Genomic DNA, 27,322 nt, shown 5'->3' with positions numbered 1-27,322 from the left:
ACAAGTCGTTATGTGGAAAAACGAACTTTACAACTTTGGTGTTGGGGGGGAGGGAGGGCGGGATATGGGAAGGGATAGGAAGGGGAAACAAAGGAAGAGGCAACAATGCTTGATAAGAAATGTACTCATTATCTTGCCCATGTAATTGTAACTGCTCTGTATAGTATTTTCATAATAAAAAATTTTTTAAAAACCTAAAAAAAGAATATTTTGCAGTTAAAATCAGAAGAAGAATTCCAACATGAAATACACACAGAGATAAAAAGTGCAGACTACTTTCACAGATCCTCTATGGAATGATTCTAAACACATTTCTGCTCTCCTTCAGGCATATTCAACATACAAAATGGAAAGCTGGAGCCACTATGTTAGTAAAGCTGGCGATTTAAGGAGCACAGATCGCAAATGAGACCGTTTATTTGAAATTCTAGACAAACTGGTGGTTATCTTTTAAGTCAGCCATCTGAAAAAGTCACTAATATATATTCCATGACATTGTACCTCACTCCAGGAGTCAAAATGGAGTGAGTTGGACAAATGGGTTTCCTACAAGAATTGTGGATCAGTCAAATTCACTGAATCCTATGGCTTGCTTAATGTTAAAATGACAACTCTGAAAAATTATCTAGTGATGCTTAGCTACATGTGCAGGCTGTAAATACAATCTGTAAGTAATATTTTAAGAGTGCAAGGAATCAAATTTGGAGCAATTTCATATAGAACTAAGTAACTGCTTTAAGTACCAAATAATTGATTTAACACATGTCACTGCCATCTGTCACCATATACAAAGCCTTAAATAGACAATAACTCATTTTCTTATTAAGTGTCCAATGAAGGGCAAGAGTGTCAGGAATCCTAATGGGGTTTTCATAGCTTCTTAATAGGAATATATAAACCCAGAATCCTTAGATGCTAACTCTCCCACTACATATTCCCTACTCAGTCTGCAGTGGAACCTAACATTACCAAAATAAAAGTTTTTCTTCAGACCATGGTCATTAAAAAATTAAGTAAACCAAAAAAAAAAAAAAAAAAAAAACAATCTCAGGTGCACCAGCTTAAAAATGTACATTCTATAGACTTATTCTAATGGTGAACTTCCTTACAATTAAAAATCATTTCATAATTTAAGGATAAATGACAGTTGTCCTATAGACAAATGATATTGTCATTTAATATTACAGAAGTATAACAAGCACAGTAAAAGGTAAATGATCTGGTGAGAAACCTCAGCAGCAAAAATTGTCCACTGAGAGATTTCAAAAGAATTTTTAAAGAAGTAAAAGCATATGCAAAACCATATTATGTATTCAAGTACTAAATAAATACTGCCAGATGAACTAATTATGATCTGTATCTTCAGTTTAAAAAGCTAGACAAATTTTTATGGGGGGAGGGGTGAAGAAGCCATGGGAAACTGAAATTGAACTTTTGTCCTTTGGAAACTTCAATTATGTAAGCCACTGGTAAATCAGTGATAAGTAACAGTAACACGTATTATATTTTAAAATTCTATGGAAGAAATCAGAGTATGTATAGCTAAAGCTATTTAACTATCTTTAAACTTGTTACTGAGCTTTCCAGGAAATTATCTGATAATTATTTTTTTTAATCTCTGACTAGCAACCTCTTATTAAGATGCTTTAGAAATTCTAACATTCTGGCACATTTATTTCTAGTACTGGTAATACCTGAAGCAAAATGTAATACATAATCCACGTTAAATCATTATATGGAATGATTATCTTGAATCATAACATTTTCAGTCAAAATAAAAGAGAAAAGTGAAATAGTCTTTATAAAGCAAACAAGGGATATTTAGTTTAAAACTTGAATGCAGAACAAAATAGTTTGGGTTGAGGATGCAACTGGGATCTTTTGCTTGCTAGGCAGGTATTCCATTACATAGGCTACTTCTCAGAAGAAAATGTCTGCATGCTGAGATACAACTATAATGTCAGCACTGAGAAGGCTGAGGCAATAGGATCAGGAGTTCAAGGCCCACAGCACAAGACTTTTTCTCAAAACAAACCAAAAAGTTTAACTCACATAAACAATATATATAGAATAAATCTACTTTTTTCTTAACCCAGCATTCGGTAGATCCGGAAAACCCAGGGCATGCTCAGTCTCTGAACAGGTCTGTGAAGGGAGCTGGCTGCATCTAACACAGGCCTGCAACTGTAGTTTCCCTTAAAAGCAGGATGACCCATTGCAACAATGGTACTCACAAGAGACTATGTTGGAAAAGAGCCTTATAACTTTGGGGAGTGGAGGAGTGGAGAAACAGGGGAGGGAAGGAATAGTGGGAGAAAAACAAAGGAGGGGGTAACAATGCCGACAAGACTGTACTCATGAACTTACTGATGTAACTGTAACCTCTCTATACAGCATCTTTACAAGAAAACAAAATTTAAATTTAAAAAGCAACCTTAACCATTATGACAAAAAAAACCAAAAAACAAGAAACAAAAATGAAACATAAAGTAAAGCCCTTCCTGTTAAAGCAAGAAAATCAAAAAAGAAAAGATTGCACATATATGACACATTTACTTCTAGGATTTTAAAATTTTTTATTTTCCATAATACATGTTAACTAGTATGTATACATTGTAGGGAATGTGTAGGCATTAATATGGGGAATCTAACTAAGGTGAATGAGTCAGATACTGAATCTCATGGGAACTCACACACTGTTCAAGCTCTTTGTGTTCTGTGGTGCGATGTCCCTTCTGTAGGACATTTAACTGGTACATGGAAAATGTGACTGACTGATGTTTGCGTGTGTGTGTGGAGATGGTAGAGGGGAGAGAGAAAAAGAGGGAGAGGGAAAAGGAGAGGGAGAGGGAAAGAGAGAGAGACAGAGACAGAGAGACAGAGAAACTGTGGCTTGAACTTGGCCTTATGCTCTCTCTTGGCTTCTCCACTCAAGGATGGTGCTCTACCACTTGAGCCACTTCTGATTTTTGCTGGAGATACGTCTCTTGGATTTGTTTTTTGCCCAAGCTGGATTAAAACCAGGATCTTCAAATCTCAGCTTCCTGAGTCACTAAAATTACAATGTTGTGAGCCACTGGCATCCACTAGACACTTTTTAAAGTATCTGAATTATCTGGGAGCTGGTGGCTCATGCTGTAATCCTAGGTACTCAGGAGGTTGAGATTTGAGGATCACAGTTTGAGCCAGTCAGGGCAGAAAAGTCTGTGAGACTCTTATTGCCAACAAACTACTCAGAAAAGCTGGAAGTGGCACTTTGGTTCGAGTGGTAGACTACTAGCCTTGAGCAAAAGAAGCTTAGGGACAGTGCCTAGGCCCTGAGTTCAAGCCCCAGGACATGCAAAATAATAATAGTAGTAGTAGTAGTAGTAGTAATAATGCTGTAATAAATATAGTTGTGCTGGTAGCTTTAATATGGCCTTGTTGGTGGTCATTTGGTTAAATGCCCAGAAGTGGGATTACTGGGTCATAGGGGAGCTCTATGTGGAGTCTTTTGAGGAAACTCCATACTACTTTCCAGAGTGGTTGAACAAGTTTACACTCCCACCAACAGTGTAGTAGCATTCTCTTTTGGCCACATCCCTGCCAGGATCTGTTGTTATTAGATTTCTTGATTATAGTCATTTTAACTGGGGTGAGACAGAATCTCAATGCTGTTTTGTTTTGCATTTCTTTCATGGCCAGGGATATTGGACATTTCTTCATGTGTCTATTGGCCATTTTTATTTCCTCTTCAGAGAAGTTTCTCTTTAAAGGCTTTAGGCCACTTATTAATGGGCTGTTGTTTCTTTGAGGATTTGTTTTTGGGAGATTTAATTTTTTTAGTTCAAAATATATTTTAAGATATGGAACCAACCCAGATGCCCCTCAGTAGATGAATGGATCAAGAAAATGTAGTATATATACACAATGGAATTCTATGCTTCCACAAGAAAGAATGACAGCACAGGCCATTTGTAAGGAAATGGAAGAACTTAAAAAATCATATTAAGTGAAGTAAACCAGATCAAAGAAACTGCTAAGAAATAGTACCCAGGCCCCGAGTTCAAGACCCAGTAACCACCACCCCCCAAAAAAATAAAGAAAGAAAAGAAGAATCTTCAAATTAACACATTAGATTCAGTTGTATTTAGGTCCACCAGTTTTTCTAATTTCTTGAAAATTGGTATTTATTGGAAAAGGAGAAAAATAGTTTTGTAAATTTCAGTCTAACAATTTACTGGTTTGTTGTGAGTTTGGTTTATTATAAAATGAGGGCAAAATGAACTCCCGAGATTCTTTCCATTGCTGCCAGCTAAAATTCAATGTTTCTCTTTGGAGACCTTAAAAAGCTCATATTCCATACACTTCAAATACATATTTTTCATCATGAAACATTGCAAATATCAGCTTGCTAAGAATAAAAATGTCCATGAAAAATTTTAAAAACACACCCTCATTGTCAGTATTTCCATAAGTAACCACATAGTCCTCAAGTAAGAATCTTTCTCTTTTTTTCCCTAACTACACACAGCAGTTTTCCCCAAGGTTGCTATGGTACATTAGAGTATTTTTTTTTTGGTTGGTTGTGGGGCCTGAACTCTGGGCTTGGGCGCTGTCCCTCAGCTCTTTAGCTCAAGGCTAGGGCTCTACCACTTTGGGACACAGCACTCTCCCGGGTTTTTCTACTGATGTGGTACTGAGGAATCGAACCCAGGGCCTCGTGCACTCAAGGCAAGCAGTCTACCACTGAGCCACCTTCCCAGCCCGAGAAATATTTTTTATTTAAACATAAAAGCAAAAAAAACAAAAACAAAAACAGAAAATACCCTACTTTCTCTTACATTACTGTAACAATTAGAGGCAAAAGGCATTTGCCTATTTTTTTCTCTCAGAAAAATAAAATATTCTTCCTGTAAAGTCCTTCCTTTTGCTTTTTTTTGTCCCAATTTGTTGCTCAATCATTTAAGGAAAGTTTTCCAGTTCCCAAAATGTTCTAAATGCTTATGCTTATTATTATGCCTTTTACCTCTAAAGCAATGTGTTTTAAGTATGAATTTGTAAATCCTGTTTGAAAGGTACTCACTTAAAGTGAAGTTCTTTGAAAGTGAAATGAGTTTCCACAATTCCTGTAGTTTTCACTCTAGTTCTGAGCACATCTTGCTGAGTTGGTATATAATTGTTTTGTGCTATTCTGTCCAAGTCATTCAGATAGCTGAAGAAACATCAAAATAACATGCTAATAGTAAGTATAATCAATGAAGATCACCAAAACAAAGACGAAAACATTTGTCAATGCATGAGGTATGCTGAACACACTGGAAATTTTTTATGTTCTGTGTAATGGTGTAAACAGCCAAATTAAGCTTTCATGTCATACACTGCCTAGTGAAATAACAATGTTCACACTTTCCCAGCCACATATCTTTTAGTGTTTTTTTTTTAATTTGTACACTTTGGTTTGTAAGTACAGCAATTCAGAGACAGTAACTTTATAAACAACCCCTAAACTAATGAATATCCTGGTTCAATTCTTAAAATTCTTCACTACAAGCTAATGACTCTGAACCATGTCCTAACTATGCCAAAAAGTATAGGTAAAACAATTATAGACTGAAGCTAGCCCTAGGCAAAGAATGACATACCCTATCTGAAAACCAGCTAGAACAAAACTATGCAGGAGGTTTACCTTGAGGATACAAACATCTGCCTAAAAAGTGAGAAACCTTGAGTTGAAACAAACATAAAACTTCATTATATTTTTTTATGCAACTCTGTTTATTTGTATATGTTCCTTCTTTGTTAAGATTCTTTTTTTTTTCCAGTCCTAGGGCTTGAACTCAGGGTCTGAGCACTATCCCTGAGCTTCTTTGGCTCAAGGCTAGAGCTTTATCACTCGAGCCACAGAGCCACTTCTGGATTTTTCTAAGTAGTTCATTGGAAATAAGAGTTTCACAGACTTTCCTGCCCAGGCTGACTTTGAACCATGATCCTCAGATCTCAGCCTTCTGAGTAGCAAGGATTGTAAGTGTGAGCCACCAGTGACAAGCCTTTTTTAAGGATTTTAAAAGTCCTAACTTTGGAGGAAGAACAAGGAAGCTTCAGGTAAAATGTGAATTTATGTCTTAGGTTGCACATGAGAAAAAAGTGCATGTTTGTGGATTCTATCTACTACTCCTCTAGAAATAAATATCCCTAATGACAGCTCTTAGTCATTCATCTAAAACTCTGACAATGCTGTCAACTATGCTGTGATATAAAAATGTAATAGTACCACAACATGCATTGTAAGATTGCAAGTGAGGGCTGGGAAGGTGGCTCAGTGGTAGAGTGCTTGCCTTGCATGACAGAGACCTTGGGTTCGATTCCTCAGCACCATATAAGCAAAAAAGAAAAAAGCCGGAAGTGGAGCTGTGGCTCAAGGGGTAGAGCACTAGCCTTGAGCTGAAGAGCTGAGGGACAGTGCCCAGGCCCAGACTGGATCAAAAAAAAAAAAAAAAAAAAGAAAGAAAGTGACTTTGTGTCAAATTCTGGAAATGATAATCACAGAAAGTCCAGGTATGGAGAGAAGAATGTAGAACTGAGTGACCAAAGAAGGATTCATGAATGAGAGGTATAAACATAAACACAAAATAATTGGATGAGCAACAGGGAATATCAATCACATTAGAAACTATAAAACAGAATGAAGACAGGAATGGTCATGTCTTAATTCTTGGGAAACTAAGCCCAAGGGAGTATGTACTATCTCACATGAAAAGACTAGAATAAATTCTAAGTTAGAGCATGGGGAGTATTATGCCACCTTTTGTAATACTAAAGCAAATGCAGTATCTCTGAAAATAAATAAAATCAGTTTCACTGCCAAAGGTACAAGCTATTGTAAATTTAAAGTGGTGTTTGGGTCTTGTAAACAAAAGGAGTTCTTAAATTTTTGTTTGTTAGTTTTTTAGTTCTATAGGTCTAACCAAGGGCCTTCTACATGCTTAAATATGATGATAGTTCCTCAATCTCTGAATATTTTATTTGTCATAGTTCCTCAATCTCTGAATATTTGACAGAGTTGAAAATGTTTTACAGTGAAGTGTATGTGATATGATGCTATACTGGCATAGAAATATTATAGCCTGTGTCACCTCTACAGGATGAGTATAACTTATCCGAAATGCCTGAAACCAGAAGTATCATAGATTTTTGCATTTTCTGGATTTTTAGATTAAGAATACTCTCTATGTATTGAAATGACCGAATTAAGAAACTCCTTTTATTTTGTTGATGATAATCCCTCATTACTTTCATCTGTGCTATAAATTCCATATATACAATGACCTATCAAATTGTAAGAAAAAAGGAATCTCATTGACAAAATAGTTACACACACACACACACACACAGCTTTCAAATAGTGTCACCCTTAATATCTGAGTTGTACCAAGAATATGTCAGTCAATTCTGCAATAAAACTGGCTTGTAGGTCTGTTTGACTTGCAAGTCATTATTCACCATAGTTTGGTTCTGAAGTTATGATTACTTACTATGCAGCGGAATCATTAAGCTGGTACTCCCGGGACCTGTTGAAACAGGCTTGTACACCACTGTCTTTCCACAATCTCTTTATAACTCCAGCAAGTTCTGCAGTCATAAAACCTTCTTCAGCAGCTCCAGCAAGCACAAAGAGTTGACGGGCATCATCCTGAACATTTGAAAACAAAATATGTAGAAAGGAAAGGAAGAGATTAGAGATTTTAAAAAGTTTCTTTAAGTGTTTTATAGATGTGTCATAGCTTTTCTTTTTCAAAAGCACCACTTTAAAAACTGGCTAAACCAAAAAATGCATGATCATCAATCACAAGAATTTTATGTATGTTGTATGGCATTAGGAAGCTGAAAGAATGACTAAATTGTGACATGCAAAGGGATGGAAACTAATGATGGTTTTGAGAAAACAAAAAGAATCTATAGCTAACTTCCATCCTCAAAATGTTTTTAATCCAAGAAACACCATATCTAAATACCATTATAGCTTTTCTAAAAGTAGAATGCAAGTAAATGTTGTAGAATGTAATTAAGTGTTGGTTTTCTGATATGCATTATAGGTGCAAAATAATTAAAAGAAGGGAGAAGACAATGTGGAGTAAGCAGACTTACAGAATAACCTTAGATTACTTGAAGAACTTGAAGAATATACATATTAAACTTATGACAGGAGCAGGTATTTACTAACTCAGGCATAGAGAACAAAATAAGCATAGCTTAGGAGTAGACCTCTTCACAGCATGTTGAAAGGATATAAACATTTCTAGATGATAAAATACTGTGAATAAAGTTAATTCAAGTTTGCTTTGTGTTGAAGCTTCTAACATTTGGTTATTCTGATTCACAAGTGATCAACTATTCTTCATCCGTTTTGTCAGGCAGAAATATGAGTCACTAAAGGCAATCCCAATTTTCAAACATTCATATGAAAAGAAAATAAAAATGAAAACTCATATGAAATTAAGTTTAATATAATTATTTAACCAATATACAAAAATATTATTTTGACATGGAAGCAATATAAACTTAATATTAGATAATTCACTACTTATACACATATCTGAATATATGTATATATACATATTCTTCAAAACTGTGTAGTTTATACATTCAGCACATCTTCATTTGGACTGCACCCATTTTAAGTACTCCAAAGTGACATGTAGATAGCAGCTACTTTTTCTTGATAAAAACAACTCTACAGCCTCCAGATGACTGAGAGACAGACATATATAGAGAGACAGAGAGACAGACAAGACAGGTGGATGAAGGGGAGGGAGGGAGAGAGGAAAGGAGGGAAGAAGGAAAGGAGGGAAAAAGGGAGAAGGGAAAAAGGAAGGAAGGACAGGAAAATGAAAAGTTGTTCCTTTCACAGTTGGAACAGTTCCATTCAATTAACATAAAGCTACAGGTCTCATCATCCTATGTTAATTAAATGACTAATCCATAGTTATTGAAAGGACATTCTTCCAAAGTACAGTTACCCTTTTGATATCTGTGGGGATTGCTTCTATTGATTCTTCACATAAAAAATATATAGGGGAAAATGTATCTAAACCGAAGATGTACAGAATATGTTCTTGTCATGATTCCCTAAATTACACAGAATGACAACTACTTGCATGTTATTTACATTGTATTTAGGTATATTTAAAGTATTTAAAGGATATAAGAAGATGTGCTAGGTATAGATCATATGCAAATGCTATGCCAATTTATACAATAGACTTGGGCATTTTCAAAAGCTGGTTATCTACTGAGGGTTTTGGAGCCAATCCCCCAAGAATAGCAGTAGATTCTTGTAGTGATGAAACATAGTACGATTAAGTGTCTAGAAGAGACCTTGCATTTGGTGACACTGGAGAGCTGAATGCACTAGCTGACAATATGAATTCATCTTGTTGCCAATTTGTGAAACGTTTTCTTTTCAGCTGGAACTCATCAGGAAAAATAATTAAGTCTCTCAGCATGAGAACATATTATTCAAGCATATGTTTCCCTTTTTAGTAAACCACAAGAGAAATGCATGCAAGCCAGCAACACGTGCACAATATCCTTAACAAACCCTGTATCTCATGTTCATCAGTCTTTCTTAGCATCATTAATGCAACTGCAGTAAAAAAATTATTCAATTTTGCAGATAATTACCTTCTCATGAGAAAGTTCTAAGGTTGACTACTTTTCTTAAACTATACCAAACATAACTTCTCCATTTAAATAAAGTACTTTTCAAGTAAGTATTCTCTCTCTCTCTCTCTTTCTCTCTTTTTTGGTCAGTCATGGGGCTTGAACTCTGGGCCTGAGCACTGTCCCTCAGCTCTCCAGTTCAAGGCTAGCACTTGAGCCACAGAGCCACTTCTGGTTTTCTGATGGTTTATTGGAATAAGAGTCTTTCAGCTTTTCTTGCCCAGGTTGTTTTTGAACTCAATCCTCAGATCTCAGCCTACTGAGTAGCTAGGATTACAGGCATGAGCCACTGGCACCCAGCTTAAGTAGATTTTAAATTGAGCTTTCAATAACTTTTTGACAGTGAAGACTAATACTCTTCATTACAGGTCATCAAATCATAGTCTCTTCAAACTTTCTAGGAAGGAGTCTAAAGAAAAGCCAAAAAGACTTCAGAGGGTGGATTTATAAACTGTATACTTCATGGCATTCAAAAATGTCTCCGTGGTTTTTTTTTAGATTTCACATATAAGTGAGATCATGAGATATTTTTCCCTCTCTGTATCTGGCTCATTTTCTTAACATAATCTCTTCCAGGTCCCCTCTCCAACTGTCCCCCTGGAAAAAAAAGCAAAAATAAAAAATACAGAGGTCAAATAAAGAGAAAAAATTTAAACAGTGGGAGAAGAAAAGGAAAAGAGAAATAACAAGATGAGTATCTCCCCCATTCTACAAATACATTCCATCATATTTCAAGCCCCTCGTCAAAGTCAGTTCACCCTGAATGCATTCCTCAGGAACTTTAGTGGACTCAACAATCCATCCACAGCTCATGAAGTCAAACTTAGACAATGAAGGATTACTTTAGGAAATATGTAAATATGAAACACCATCTCTAAAATCACACACGCACACACACATACAATGGCTTAAGACAAGGAAACAGGCAATCATTTTTATCTTTCCCTTAAAATTTTTTTTAAAAAAAGAAGTGGACCTAAAAATGAGTAATTTTAACGAAATTAAAAAGAAAAAAAATCTAGTAATCTGCAACAAATTTAGCATGAACCGTAAGTTTTATTTTATCACAAGCAGAAATTATTGAAATATGTATTAAATACAAATACAACTTTCATGCTTATGAACTTTAGAGATATATGTATATAATATTAATAGAATCAAGAAATATTGATTATTTATGTGTTCTTTGTAAGTATAATAGAACCTCTGTCAATAAAGACAGAAATATATGATATAAAATATGAAGGACAAGCCAAGGACAGTCGCTCACACCTATAATTCTAGCTACTCAGGAGGCTGAGATCTGAGAACTCCGGTTCTAAGACAGATCAAGCAGGAAAGTCCTTGAGACTCTTATCTTCAATTAACTACCCAAAAATCCAGAAGTGGAGCTGTTGCTCAAGTGGTAGAGTGTTGGCCTTTTGCAAAATAGCTCAAGACCTGAGTTCAAGCCCCAAGGGTGATTAAAAAACAAAAACAAAGCTGGGCGCATGTGGCTCAGGCCTATAATCCTAGCTACTGAGGAGGCTGAGATCTGAGGATCACAGTTCAAAGCCAGCCTGGGCAGAAAAGTCAGTGAGACTCATCTCCAATTAACCACTAGAAAAAAATGGAAGTGGTGCTGTGGCTCAAGCGGTAGAGTGCTTGCCTTGAGCTGAAGAGCACAGGGATAATGCCCAGAGTTCAAACCCCACGACCGACAAAAAAATTAATAAATAAAAATAAAATAATAAAAATAAAAACCAGAATGACAGGAAAGTATCCATCCATTGGCAGACATTTAGGCTCACTATCTCCCTATCTGAATATGCAACAAATATAGAGGTGTGAATATGATGATAGGGTGTTGACTTTGAACTCTTTGGGCCTGACTGTTGGATCATATATTAGATCTCCTTTAGGAATCTTTCCTTTAGGAATCTTTCTACTGTTTTCCATAAAGAAAGGACCAATCTATATTATAACCAGAAGTTTAGTGGGGTTCCTTTTCTTCTTTTTGCTTCATACCCTTAGCAAGATTTGTTACCTTGACTTTTTGACAACCTAAAGATTGTTGTTAATAAAATAAAATTGTGTTAGGTATATGAATATATGTATATTTAGTACTGGCAATCAAACTCCGGGCCTTGTGCGTACTAGGCAAAACAATCTACCCACAGTCCTATATTAGGAATTTTTGTTAAGTAAGACTTTAGCTGCCCTTGTCAAAGAAGAAACTCTGTGTGAAATGTTAGTTTTATTATATGTATTCCACAACATCATGCTGCAAGCCTCAAATGTACATATTAAAATTTATTCATTTTATTTTAAAAAAGAACTTGAAGTGGTAGATATTTTAATCACATTGTTTTATACTTTTGGTTAAATGGAAAAAGTAAGTCAACTAATAGAAAATCTTGACAGTATTAGTAGGGAGACTACATACACATATTAAATACATGAAATATTAAGGAATGATAAAAATGAACTGCAATAATAGAATATCTAACCTGTACCAGAAAATTTTTAAATTTATGCTAGGGTTCAGTATTTCTTGAGGTCAAGTTTTAATCAGTTACTATATGAGAGTAAGAGGCCCAGAAATGAATAACAAACTTGGAATAAACAGATTACACAACAAACAAGGTCTGAAGAAAAAGAAGGAAAACACAGCATCTTAAGACCAGGAAAGCCTCCAATGAAACTAAAAACACATCGTTGGGACAACTAATGAATCACAGGCACAGGGCCTTGATTAATTGGACTGTACTCCTCTCACCATGAAATCTGTAGGTTCCAATTTCTTTACCGGGAAAATAAAGAATGGAACCAGGCTATCTCCAAAGAGCCCCTGATACATATGGTTTTTATTTAAAAGAAAAAAATGTGCTTGAACTTCAGGCCTCATTCTCTTATTAACTTTTTCACTCATAGCTGGCCACTCTACCACTTGAACCATGCCTCTACTTTTTGCTTGGTTTTGCTGATTAGCTGGAGAAAAGCGTCTCAAGGATCTGTCTTCCCAGGCTGCCTTTGAATGGAAATTCTAAATCTCATTTTCCATAGTAGCTAGATCATGGGTGTGAGACATTGATGCCTATCTTGGATGAAGGATCAAACTACTACTACCCAAACTACTGACAACTGGAAGATGGCAGAACATTGGAAAAGTGGTAAAAGGTCACAGGTTACTGTGAGTATGCCCTCAAATGGGATCATAGAATATTAGTCTCTTCCCTTCTCACTTACTGCTTCCTAGAGACCATGAGGTTAGCAGATTCCTATACTACATGCTCTGAACATAGTGTACTGCCTTTCCCCAGGCCTAATACCAACAGGCCAGCAAACAAGAACTGAAACTCCCATGCCTATAAGTGAAAACTGTCTACCTTTGTTCTTCTCATAAGTGTGTGTGTGTGTGTGTGTGTGTGTGTGTGTATATATATATATATATAAAACAAAACAAAAAATATATAAAACAAAACACACATTTTGTTACAGTAAAAGAGAGGCACCAATCATTGTGGTTGGCTATGAGATGACATCAAAAGGTCATGTGTCAATGTTTTAGTCTCCCCATCTACTAGCACTTGATACATGGATCATGAGGATACCTAACCTTACCAATGAGTTCATAGTGGGTGTGTCTGGCTGGCGGAAATAGGAAATTGGAGGCTTGTCTTTGAAGGGTTTCTCTTAACTTTTTCCCCTTCCAGTCTTTCTCTCTGCCACCTGTTCACCATAAAGTGAGCCACCTCTTCACTCCACAGCCTTGCCTCTAGCTCACAGCAATGGTCAGCTGACCATAGACTGGAACCTCTGAAACTATGAATCTGACCCTCTCCTCCTTGTAGGTCACTTTGCTAAGATACTATGTCACTGTAAAGAAAAGTGATTATTACACCAATAAAACATGTTACAGAACATATGACAGTGATTACTAAATTATCCAAATCACCTGATGGGCTGGGTAAGTATAAAAGGGAGTACACGATTCTGTATATTCTGATTTCACTATCATCTAAGGATCCTGACTCACTTCTGTCCTTTTGGCTACTTGTATAAAACATTCCGGATCACTGACAAGCTTATACTGTTTTGTATGGTATTTATCACATGAGTAATTCTTTTTATTCATCAGGCCTCTCCGACAACTCTGATAACTTACCGCCCGAGCTGAGTCACCAAAGTCTATCTTCAACCTCCCCATAGCCCTAATGATAGCAATAATTGACTGGATGGTGTTGCTGTAGACCACTGCTTTGTACTGTTTACATTCTTCTTCCGAATAACCAGATTCATGAATAATTCTAAGGAGATCAAAGAAAAAAATCATTCACTTCTTTGACAGAGAGTAGAATTAGATTTTTTTTAATCAATAGTTTAAATTGACTTACTTCATCTGTTTCACAATTGTACTTTTCCCAGATTCACCAGCACCTAAAAAATAAAATAAATTATTTCTAATTAAGGTATCATTTAGGTATCATAAGGTATCATTTAGCTTGCTAGGTACATACTTACTTTCCCCCAGCCCTGACAGGTATACATATGAGTTTGTGCACACCCATACATGAGCTATGCATACGTGTACACACACAAGTATTTCTTATAGCTGAATTCTGTTCTATAGTAATATGAGATACAAAGCAGCAAATTTGTAGGATGAACAAGCATAAACATCTGATGTACAAGAGTACTACAGATAGTACAGTTAATAATAGCATATTGTATTGAATATATTTCTTTTTGTTCTTATTCTTTACTTTTTGTGGTGCTGAAGATTGAACTCAGGGCCACATTTTGCAACTAAGATACTACCAGCCCTATATTTTGGATTTTTACAACAGTAACTGCTTTACTATATACCTATATGAATCTCTTAATATCATATGAATCTTTAAAATGTACAATAAAATTTATGAAAAAAGAAAGATGAATTTTATTGGTTTCCAAAATAAGTCCATTTGTGTACCACTTCATAATATTTAAGTTCAATAGCTCAACTGAAAATTGCCTTGATTGTAAATTCTCTACCACATTAAAAATTCAATCTTCTTTTATAAACTGAAGCAGTATAAATTTGATTCAAGCTTTTGCTCCTCTTTATAGGATTTAACTGTTTAACCAATGATCTTAACTTTGACTCTAGTGAGTCAAAATGACAATGGTGTCAGGAATTCACATGAAAAAAAAAATTAAAAAGCTAGCAAAGCAGAACATGCCTGTGTTCCCAGTATTCAGAAGGTAGAGACTAGCCTGCTCTACAAAGTGAGTTCAAGGCCAGCCTGAGCTACATAGTGAAATCTTGTCATAAATAACAAAATAACCAAAGTAAAAATATAATATTTTGTGCAATATATGTTAAATCACCATTATAAAACCCAGCATATTTATCTGCCAGTATGAGACCAAAAGTCTCTTGGCTTTGTCACCTTCTTTTCCTAGGAGTCACAAAAACAGGAGCCATTGTCAAAACTTTACTTCACTCTGGACAAATGCAGGGTCTTTTCATGATGAGTCCTATTATTATACCTTACTTCATGAAATGTTACTAGCACAATGACCACATACAGAGAGAGGTAGAGCCCACTTTACTGCCCTTCCCACATAACTAGAGCAGCTATCTTTATATCCAACCACAGCAACAATTGATTTGGGCTCTTTTGACATTCTGTGTAATGTGGAAAACATCTGAGCACAGGACACAAAAAGAGGAAAACACATGTTCTCTTTGGCCACAATCACATGTCCTGGAGGCATTTAATTTCTGAGAGACAGAGCCTGGGATGCTCAGCGACTAGACTTTCCTACAGTGCTTTATGTTAGCCTTACTGTACAATGTAATGTTCTAAGAGCCCCACTGCTGCTCATGCCTCAAACCTTTAAACACAGTGTTTGCTCCACCGAAATGCAATTTATTTTGCTTCCTCTTGCCACCCTGGTGTTTCTCCATCACCCATCTCTATCTTCTGACCTGCTGTGCATGTGATTCCTACTACCTTTCCCAGTGCACAAATTTCTACTTGAATTCACAGCATCTCCCTGGTGCTAGACACAGTTAACCAGACATGAAGTTGCATTTATTTAAGCTATTTATTTAAGGTCCTACACAATTCGGTGGTAAGCTTCCAGGCTTCAACTTTCTCTCTATTCCTTTCCCTTTGCGGGCACAAAAAACACCCAAGTAGACAGACACACCACTACACACAAATCATTCGAGGTATCTCATACTGGGTTCTAGTTAAAGGGCCTATCTGAAAAATTTACAAAGACAACTGCTGCAAACTTACTCATTATTTGACAGTTCAGAAATTTTTCCAAGATGCCCTCACAGTACACAGAAAATCAGGCACTGAGGAAACAAAAAAGGGTGTTCATTCTCATTCACAGACAGCCTTTGAATCTTTTAGGGCATCTGCCAATTAAGATAAACAACCCATTATTTATGAATCAGCATTATGGCCTTCACATACTTCTCTAATCCAGGTTCATCTACTCAGACCACTGTGGGAAGGCTGTGGGGTAGGCAGATTCTAGGAGGGTTATTCAGTAGCAGCTTCACTGGTGTCTACATTGTGACAAGTTGAATCAGGAGCTGCCTGATTCAAGTGAGGGGACATGTCCAATCTGTGTCCACACACAGAGCTTACATGTATAACCACCCATGTTCCATTCTGTGAGGAAAATAACTCAATGGCCAAGAAAGGTTCAAGTGATATTGGCTGAGAATAACTCAGAGCCATGCAGCAGAGTAAGAGAAAAAAATTTAAATCTTAATGAGATGGGGGAAGGGGAACCTCTCTTGATGTTAGGTATTGTCTCTAAATTCAAAATCATTTTATATTTCTTAAAATATTGGGTGACAGGGAATACTGCTTACTTAGTAAGGAGCATGTGGCCTATGGCTTTAGAAATTGTGAAGTCTATTTAACATGAAAGAGTGGAGATGGCAATCTTATTAATTGGATTTCTATTCTCTTTACTAGAGGCAAGGCACTCTTTGTGAAATAGTTATCTGGAAGTAGAAACCCAGCAAGTATCTTTCAAAGCTTAGTAATTTATGTAATTAATTTTCAATCCTCATTTTTATACAGAGACTTGCAACAAGAACATCACAAATGCCATATGGTGATGGCTTTAGTATTCTAGATACTGACACTCTCTTTCTGTACACCCGCACAGGAAAGAGTCAAAGGTTGTTTTCTACAGTAATCTCAGAACAGTCAAGTTGAAGAAGGCTAGAAGCACCAATAATATTAAAATAAAAACAACACCACAACTCACAGGGGGACAGTAAGGGGATGAAGCAAGGAGTAAAGGGCATATTTTCTGAGAAATGTTCACCCAGGCAGTTATTACTTTTCACTTAAATTCAGAATGTAATTTAAAAAGAAAAAAAGCTCTCACTCTACCAAGAGCAAATTCAAAAGAAATCCAGACACAGCATGTAACAGAAAGATCTAAGTGTGTGTTCATTCAGGTCATAAGGCCTGGTAGGTCAAGGTGACCAAGTGAACTGTAAATATCTGTTAACCTTTTTCAAGGTGAAGTGAAGGACACCACAGCAGGGGGGGAAAGAGGGTCTGTCACCCCTGCCTGCTAAAAATGCCTGTATGTGGTCATGTTTGACTAGTGACAATTATGTCCAATGTGGGTGCACTGAGAGGAGCCCTCCATTCCTGCCCCCTCCCTTCAAGGAGGAAGTGGCTGATGGAAAATTCCATCTCGAGAGCAAAGGCAGAGCCCAGTAGGTGTGTGAAGTGAAGCTTAACAGAAAGGAAAGTGAACAGAGATGCTTCAAGGGTGAAGGAACACCTAAGGTCATACCTATAGGAAAGGAAGTTTGGGCCTTGGGGGCCCTTCAAAAGCACAGGAGATCAGTAATGGGATCAATGAAAGGGAAATGTTTACAGCTAGTTGGCAGGGGACATTAAGGAGGTGAGGGAAAACTGGAAACTCATCAAGATCTTACCCAGGTAATTACTGGCTATATCCTCATAACTTCATCAGAATCATGAAAGTTACTATACAAAAATTACAATCAAATTATGTGTCACTGCCCCAATTCTGTTGAAGTAAATTGTAGGCAACTTTAAAGTTTAAATACTGGCAGAATTTCAAAACAAAACCAAAAAAAAAAGTCTGACTTCAGAAACCAAATGCTTGTATTAATCTGTCATGTATTCTATGTCACATTTTCACCTCTTCCTGGCTGATAAGCTGCTAAAGCCAGCTGAGGTCTCCTTTGCAGAAACCCCAATTAGTTATGTAGAATTTAACCATTCTAAATGTTTTCACAAAGACAAAACAAATTATTTATTTAAATGAAATAAAACTAAACTATTAGTGCATTTAGGTCACACTGTTTATCACATTTCTACCATGAGATTACAAAGACGAACCTGCTCCTAAGATGAGCACAAAAGGGTAAGAAAAGTAGTGAACATACTTTTGAATTAGAGGTTTAGTTCTCTAAGTTAAAAGGACAAGCTATTCCCCTCCCTCCTTTTCCCTGAAGCATTTAGTTATGAAATTTATAATTAGAAGTACTTTTCTTTCCCTATGAGATGAATGCATGTTCTCTTAAAACCAAATAGGCCTTTTGATAGCCTGAAGGCCTAAAGTGTATTCCAGAAGATCTTGGAATCAACTCTGAAATGTAAACATAGAAGGAAATAGAGCCCAAACTCCCATTTTAGGTGTTAAAATGAGAGCCTAGCTTCCTTCCTTCCAAAAGACAGAAATTTGTTTCTCCCCTGAATACAGGACCATTACTAACTCAGATTGTCATTCTAGTAACCATTCCAAACTATTCCACATATTGCAGCCAACTAACTGGAACAAAGTTTCTATAACTCTACACTCCAGACCCATGGACTGAGCTAAAGAAAAAGGAGGACTAGAGACCTTCTTTAGGTCCTTGTAGTCAAATTAAGTTTCACTGATATAAAGCCAACATTATGTTGATGTTTTTAAGGTTGGTTAAATTTAATAATATAAACAAAGGTGTGCATATAAACATAATTGTATAATTAAAAAGCTTCTGTGTGTGTGTGTGTGTGTGTGTGTGTGTGTGTGTGTGTGTGTGTGTATTTTTTTCATGCTAGTAGTATGGCTTGAGCTAAGGACCTGAGTCTCTCCGTTTTCTTCAAGCTGATGCTTTATCATTTAAACTACACTTCCACCTCCAGCTTTTTTCTAATGAATTGGAAATAAGAATTTTATGGACTTTTCTGCCCAGGCTGGGTTTGAACCACAATCCTTATAGCTTAGACTCTTGAATAATTAGGATTATAGTCATGAGCCACCAACATGTAGTACAAAAATCAATAGTATTTAAGATCATGAATACAATGGAAAGAAAACTACAGAAAAGAGAGAGTATTCATAATTAATGAGAATCAAAGCATAGATGTCTTCAATACATCAATTGGCAAGAAAAACAAAAGCACTGACAAGAAGCAGGAGGTAGTTAAAAGAGTCCTGGAGTAGTGTGGGAATTTGTTTCCCAGGGACATAATTCACTTCAGGAAAATAATTCAATCATTCATAAACCTCTGTGTACCAGGCACTACATATACAGTGACTTTCTAAAAGAACAAATAAAGCAAAATATAAAAACTAGGAGGGGGGCTGGGAAGGTGGGTAGAGCGCTTGCCTTGCATGCTGGAGACCCTGGGTTTGATTCCTCAGCACCACATAAGCAAAAAGAAAAATGCTGGAAGTGGCGCTGTGGCTCAAGTGGTAGAGCGCTTGCCTTGAGCTGAAGACCAGACCCCCCCTCAAAAAAAAAAACTATGATGAACAACTGATACACATAGGCCTATAGATGATCTATAAATACATATACATTCATATAACAAGAAATGTGCAGGGAAAAAAATACATGGAAAAGCCTAGTGTTTTTATGTGAGTAATATGACATAATTTCTCAAACATTTCTGCAATTTCCAAATTTTTACATTGTGCCTAAGACTGAATCAAAATTATGTAATTTATTTAGAAAAATTCAGCCGCATTTCTCTCATGACGAAACTTGAATAAAATCATCTTCTTTAGACTCATTTGCATCTACCCACCTTCCTCTCTTATCACTCATGCACATAAATCTCACACTCCAGTCACAGCAAATAACTTTTACTCTCAAAAGTTTCCTGAATATCCTTGCCTCCATTTGTCCCCTAAACTTTCTCCCTGATTGAGTCCCCTTATTGCCCAGTTCCTAAAAATGATCATAACCTATTGAAACACAAAAGTATCTCAAGTCATTTTCCTAACCCAACCACCTCCAATTTCTAAGTACTAGTAACAAGTTGTTAGACACCAGGCTAATTAAATGGCTCAATATAGCAAAAGAACTGACAAACACCAAGACTGTAGCACTACAAAGACCTAGCTAAGCCAGTGATTCAAGACCTGTACCTACAAGGAACTTGGGTAAAGAACTTCAAGCAAGCACCAAGATTTCCATTCCTCTAGCCAATGGCATCTTGCTTGATGCCATCAGAGGAGGCAGAGTTTATCACATCTAAGAATCCAGACTCTCTTGGCTAGAATGAGCTCACGTAAACCAGTCTTTCCCCCCCATGTACCTAAACTTTGTCTCTCACAGGAATTAGTGAGAAGAACAGGAAATAAGTGTCAGTTGATAAAACACTGCTATCCACACATTATTTAAAATGAACTTATCAAATGATCAGACTTGAAGCCAGGCATTGGTGGCTCACTCTTATAATTCTAGCTATTCAGGAGGCTGATATCTGAGGAGCACAGTTCAAAGCCAGACTGGAGAAACAAAAAACTGTGACTCTCACTTTCAGTTAACAATCAAAAAAAAAAAAAAAAGCCAGAAATGGCACTGTGGCTCTAGTAACACAGCACCTGTGAGCATAAAGCCAAGTGAGAGTGCTAGAATTCTGTCCCCAGTAGTACTGGCAACACACACACAAATTAGACTTAACTTTTGAAGTTTCTGAACAACTTGTTACTTTTTTAATACTAATTAGCAGGAGACAGCCTGAGTTGAGACAAATTAAAATAATTTTCCCATCTCCATGTAGGCAGTCATATGAACCAACTATTGTAACCCTGAGGGTTAATAAGTAAGTAACAGGTTTTGAAGCATAATCTAACATGACTTCCATTTCAAGTGTCCCATAGCTCTTCATGATCCCATCTGTACAGGAGCTGGATGCCACTGGGGGATGGGGAGAGTGACCCCATACCATTACAGGAATGACCTTTTCTCACTAAAAAAAAAAAAAAAAATCCAGAAATTACCATCAATTCTACTCAAATCCCATTGGCCAGAAACTAGCTTTGATTTCAACATATGCAAAAATGAGTTTATTTTTTAATTTTTTTCCTTCTGATAATTGTTGAATACCTTAGAAAGATAAGGAATGAGGAAAGCTACAAAAAGAATATTACTGAATTGGGTGAGGGGAGGGAAAAATAGGAAGGCAAAGAAGCTTTAAACTAAGAACTCAAAGAATACTTTACATTCTCAGTCATTTGAAAAACACATTAGGACATATCCATTTTTGATAGGTTGGGGGGGGGGAGAACAAATCTAACAGAGAATTACTGTTAAAAAAAAAAACAAGCCATGATGGTACAATCAAAAAATTGCTGAAAACAAATTCTACTAATATGCTTTCAACTGAAAAAAGTATTCAAGGTACTGTTGTAATTTTTATTTTATCTTATTTTTAAGATTTCATCTTAAGACTGGTTGTTTTTAACAGATGAATTCGGCACAGAGGAAACTTCCCTCTGAATATCAATTCAAAATTTAATTACCTCCATTTCCTCTCAGAACTATTTTTCTAGGATGTTGAAGACTATATCAACCCTACTGCAAACTTCTTAGCAAAGCATCTAAGCACGCTAGAGCAATACATTTAAATACATCTAAATACATTTCACTTTTTCTCCTATATCCAAGGTAGTCATGTAAAATAATTGACCTAATTCACACAGCCAGTATTTCTGCCCCTTGTATCAAACACTATGTGGGAAAATTAAGCCAAAGTTGAATAAAGCATAGATCCCCTAATTATCTGAAGTTCAGCCCAGATTATAAGGAGATAGTGATGCAAAGGAAGTTACAACACCTATTCATTCAAAATTGGATTGAGGATTTCCCATATGATAGACATCCTGTTAGACATGTGGACCATCTGTAGAATAGGAGTTGTGGTCCTTGCTCACAGGAAGTGGAGAACAGGTAGCAGGAAACAATTCAGATTGTGTAGTAAGGAAAAGGAATGAATGTTTAGCACATAAGAATGGCTTTCCTAAAACACCAACACCTCCCACTAACACGTCTCAACAAGAGTTCATTTAGAGAATAGAGTGTAGCTCATTGGGAGGACTAAGTTAATGAAAAGTAAGAAAATAACAATACAAATTTATAGAAAAATGAAAGGAAATAAAATGTGTTGAGTATAAATAATACCAAAATACACAATCTACTAAAATATCAAGTATCATTAGTCTTCTAGGAAAGACAATCACAAGACTATATACAGGAGAGGGTGTAGAAAATAATGTTTAAGTGGAATGAAGATCAAAGGAAATAAGATGTCTTTGATCAAGAGCCGAAAAGCACTTATGTGCAAAGAAAAGTTATACTGTGTGACATTAAAGAGAGTTCAAGGTCAATAACAACAGTTGTATGGAAGCAAATGTATCTCCAGAACAACAATCATCTATTAATGATTTGATGTAAAAATCTACAAACATGTATCCTGTCAATACGATTGTTACCCTCTTCACACAAGTGATATAATACACACACACACACACACACACACACACACACACACAGAGAGAGAGAGAGAGAGAGAGAGAGAGAGAGAGAGAGAGAGAGAGGGAAAGAGAATTTCACCAAGTCATTTATATCAAAATATAAGTTAAAAAGAACTAGAACAAAACCTGAAAACTACTAGATTACAGTTTACAGCTCTGGAAATCATTAACATTATTTGACTTAGGAAGTTACGTTAAAATTAAAGTGACTGCTGTGTGAGCTCATTCATTCTGGTTATAGCCATTTGAAAAGGGTCAAAGTCAAAACTGAATCAACGTTAAGACAAGCCTTCCTGCTTTTCTTCATCTCTGTCTCCACCAAACTAAAGAGATCCTAAAATGATAAATACTGATACAGCCTAAACCTAGTCCCCTCAAATCAGAAGCAGAAACCTAGAGCTCTAAAAATATATAACAATGTTCAAGAAGGCGACAAGTTAGTAAATTTTAGTTAGTAATCTCTATAACAAACAAGGAATTATCTATTTCATTTATAATGAGGATAAATATTGCATCAAATCTGTCAAGACTGATTAAACCTTGGTAAAATGCTAGCTGCTAATTAGGAAAGGTTTATGTAGGTAGAGACTTTACACAAGTTATTTAAAAATTTTAATATGATCATCAGTAAGAGAATGAAGTATTGGGTCCTAATTTAACAACATTTTTGTGTCTTATCCCAACTGCTTGAGGACTACAGAATCTTAAACATTAAATGTTTCAATAGTTATGCAGATTTTCCTTCTCAAAAGTCTTTTGAACAATGCCACAATACACCTCCTGTGAGATGTGAGGATGAGGTGAGTTAAAAGTAATATATATATATATATATATACATATATATATATATATATATATATATATATATTCAGAACTACACAAATAACATCCTCTAGATCTATCATCAGGTTTGAGGTTGGATTCAGTATGCTATTAATAATTCAGTATACTTAGGTTTTAAGAAATAACAAAAGTGGGGGCAGGGACTGGTAGTATACACTATAATCCCAGCCACTTGGGAGGTGGAAATAAGAGGACTATAGTTTGAGTATGGGCTGGACAAAAGCACAAGAGCCTGTCTAAAAACAAATAGAAGCGTGATCTATTTCTTTTACTTGAATATGATACTACACTAGTAAAATATTCCCTTAGGAAAAAAAAATTTAGGAAACAAATCTACAGACTTCAACTGTTCTAAGTCTTTAAGTCATCTAGGAGTCATGAGAGAACTCTAAGAAATAAATCCAGGAAGATTGCCATTAGAGAAGAAACAGAAGGTCAAGCCAGCCATGAGTCCTGTGAAGGCTACAGGAACTCCCACAATTGTAACCTTGCAACACACGGTTCCTGTTCCCTGGTTTACACCAAAAGATATTTCAAAGGAGAAAAATCATTCATTTTTTAATTCTCTCACAGTGATGAAAATAGATAATAGTGAAAAAGTGTCATTACATTTAAAACAGGTAAGACGGCACCAATACTCCAATCAAAATATGACAACAGAATAAGCAATAATAAGAAACAGAAACAGCCAGGCACTGGTGGCTCATGCCTAAAATCCTAGCTACTCAGGTAGCTGAGATCTGAGTATTGTGGTCAAAGCCAACTCCAGCAGGAAAGCCCAGAGATTCTGATCTCCAATTAACCAGAAAACTGGAAGTGGTAAGTGGCTCAAAGTAGAACAGCACTAGCCTTGAGCAAAAGAGCTCAGGGACAGTGCCCAGCCCCTGAACTCAAGCCCCATGACTTGCCAAAAAAAAAAAAAAAAATGAAGAAAGGAAGAAAGAAAGAAAGAAAGAAACAAAAGAATTGATAGGCGAGAAATATACAGAAGCTGTAGCCATAATGATCAGATAAGCTGTTACCTTGAAAAATATTCATAGTAAAACCAAAAATGTAAGCTGAACGTTCAGAAATATGTGAATGTGAAAGTGGGCCCATATATTGCTGGGAGCAGAGCTGCTGTAACATTGCAAATACCAAAGAAAAACCAAAACAATCCTAAATTCAAACTCTTTGTGGCAACTGGTCTGAAAACATTTATGAATTTTAACAACATGAAAAAAGTATAACTAACCTATTGCCTAGCAATAGAAGAGTCATTAAACCATACATTTACACACACACACATATACACGCATATACACATCTATTGACATACATAAACATATGTACTTTATATATCTAGATCTATGTATGATACAAATACATTGATAATAAATGCACTTATCCAATGTGATAAAGGATTACATTTTTCTCATATGTGGAAGCTTGAATGAATTTATGAATATACAAGTAAACACTTTAAGGTGGTATGCAAGAATCCACAAATGAATTAACTGAAATATGGTAGATTCAGGGGAAATTCAAAGGAGTAATTCTGTAGAAAGGCTACCTCAGAGTCCAACAAAATAAACATCAGAAAACAGGCACTTAAAAGGTGGAGGGAAGGGTTAAGAGGAGAGAAGCAGACCAAGGAAGAAAGGAAGACATAAAAAATTTAGTCACTAAATTTAATGTATAGCCTACAAAATTAAGGAAACTGAGGGAAGGAATGGTCTTGGGAGCGATGGGGGAGAAAGATGAAAGAGGTGACATCAAACAAGATGCACTGTACTTATAGACTGCTTTGTTGAATGACAAATCCTTTGTACAACTACATAAGGATAATAAAATGTTTAAAAATGTGATGGCTCTATGTAAGTTAACTGTATAGGATACAAGGAATATCTATATACACAATCCATCAATCCAGTTTACATAAAATGTTAGTGTCCCTGAAACCACGATGTACTATTTGCATTTTCAGACATTTTATAAATCTGATCGGAAAGTTCTTTTTATAACGATCATATCTCACTGTATAATAAGCATAATCATCTTAGAAGGGAAAATAGCACCCGAAGTTGATATTTACTACTCAGTAAGTAAAAAAAAAATTGGATGTAAAATATATGATAATTAAAACTGAAAAAATTGTTAACTAAAGGTAAAATAGTAGAAAATTTTACAAATTAAATGTACATATTTTAAAAATACATGCTACATATCAGTATAATTTATAAATAAGTGGAAATAAGTTACGTATGAAAAGAAGATTAAGAAATCGAAATAGTAAAATAGCTAAGCTCATAAAAGAAAAAAAGTTTAAAAATCGAATAAGCTAGATATCTATTCCCTCACACATATCCATAGCTAACTCAAAATAGACTGAAGGCCTAGATATAAGAAATAAAACTTAACAGAACTTTTAGAAGAAAATATAGGGGGAAATTTTCATGAAACAGTTTTTGGCAATGATTTACTGGACATTACACCAAAGTACACCAACAAAAGAAAAAATAGTAAATTAGATATAAAAATAAAAATTTTGTACATCACAGAGATTAAAAAAAAATCATGAAAGGTGACCCACAGTAATAAGGAAATATCTGTAATAAGGAAATTTTTGCAAATCATTTACCTGGTGAGAGATTAATATCCAGAATATGCAGAACTCCTATAATTTGACAGCAAATGACAAATAAACCAAGTAAAAATCAGAGAGGCTTGGGAGTGTGGTTCAATGATAAAGCACTAGTAACTCACCATACTGAGTTGAGTCCCTGGGTTCGATCACCAGCACAGCATTAAGATATATTGGCCATTTATATATCTTCTTTAGAGAACTCTGCTATTCAAATAATTGGTTCTTTTTTATTAATGCTGTGCTGGCCTGAGAAAAAGGCATGAGACTATATCTGAAAAATAATTAAAGCAAAACCTGCCAAAGGTGAAGCTGAAGTGCAAAGCCATGATTTTAAATCTCAATACAGTTCCCATCGTCCCCTCAAAAAGATTCCATAAAACAAACAAAAACATGTAGATTTAAATACATAGTAGAGCTGTCTAGAGCACTTTTCAAACACACAGGTCCATGTGTTCTCTGGCATGAGGCAACTATCCTGAAGCTGGCTGAAGATCCCATGGAGTGAGCTGAGGGCCTGTAATGGAAAAATTTAAGAGCATCTTTGGGTGATTAGAGTAGATGGATACACTCTTGGCTGTACTCTACAAAACAATTCTATTAATGACAAATTGTCCTGTACTCTGCACAGTGTTTTCATGACTGCCTGGATAAACTACTGGTGAACTGAAAATGCTCATAACATCAGACTCTGCTACCCACATGAACACTGTGTTTAGTTTTGTGTCACTATGACTATACACACCTTAAGAAAACAAGAGAGGAACATGTATTTTGCTTCCAAGTTTCAGGGACTCTAGTCCACCATGTACATGTGGGTAGATGTGGGTTTGGTAGACCAGCTCACCTTGTGGCCAGGAAGTAGAGAGAAACAGAATGTTTATGCAAAACATGCTTTTGCCATTTTCCTTTTCCTTCTGTCCAGGTCTCTAGTCTATTGGAGAGTTCACTCACATTTAAAACAAGTCTTTCTCCCTAGTTAACCCCTCTTCAGAGATGCCCTTGACTATAAGCTTACAAGTGTGTTTTTACTAAGCTAGGCTCCCCCTTAAAGCAACCATATTGCCAATCATCATTAGCCATCACAAACCCACACATCATCTTTAAAAAAAAATCTTGATCCATTCATCTACTGAGGGGCATCTGGGTTGGTTCCATATCTTAGCTATGGTAAATAATGCTGCAATAAACATAGTTGTGCTGGTAGCTTTAGTGTGGTCTTGTTTGTAAACATTTGGGTAAATGCCCAAAAGTGGGATTGCTGGGTCATAGGGGAGTTCTATGTGAAGTCTTTTGAGGAACCTCCATACTGCTTTCCAAAGTGGTTGAACAAGTTTATATTCCCACCAACAATGAAGT

General features: G+C 36.0%; 1 protein-coding gene across 1 annotated transcript in view; it reads right to left on the bottom strand.

Annotated features, from left to right (window-relative positions):
• Positions 1-27,322, bottom strand: part of Gnai1 (G protein subunit alpha i1) — a 71,212-nt gene that overhangs the window by 12,107 nt on the left and 31,783 nt on the right. The window contains exons 2-5 of the mRNA XM_069996348.1: positions 14,079-14,121; positions 13,850-13,991; positions 7,515-7,672; positions 5,066-5,194 (exon numbers count right to left, since the gene is read on the bottom strand). Of these exons, the coding sequence (XP_069852449.1) occupies positions 5,066-5,194; positions 7,515-7,672; positions 13,850-13,991; positions 14,079-14,121 (472 nt within the window). The remainder of the gene's footprint in view (positions 1-5,065; positions 5,195-7,514; positions 7,673-13,849; positions 13,992-14,078; positions 14,122-27,322) is intronic.

The sequence above is a fragment of the Dipodomys merriami genome, unplaced genomic scaffold (genome assembly GCF_024711535.1).
Source record: "Dipodomys merriami isolate MVZ:Mamm:240054 unplaced genomic scaffold, mDipMer1.0.p SCAF_5, whole genome shotgun sequence".
NCBI lineage: Eukaryota > Metazoa > Chordata > Mammalia > Rodentia > Heteromyidae > Dipodomys > Dipodomys merriami.
Note: the sequence above shows the minus strand (reverse complement) of the source record. Positions and strands in the feature narration are given on the sequence as shown.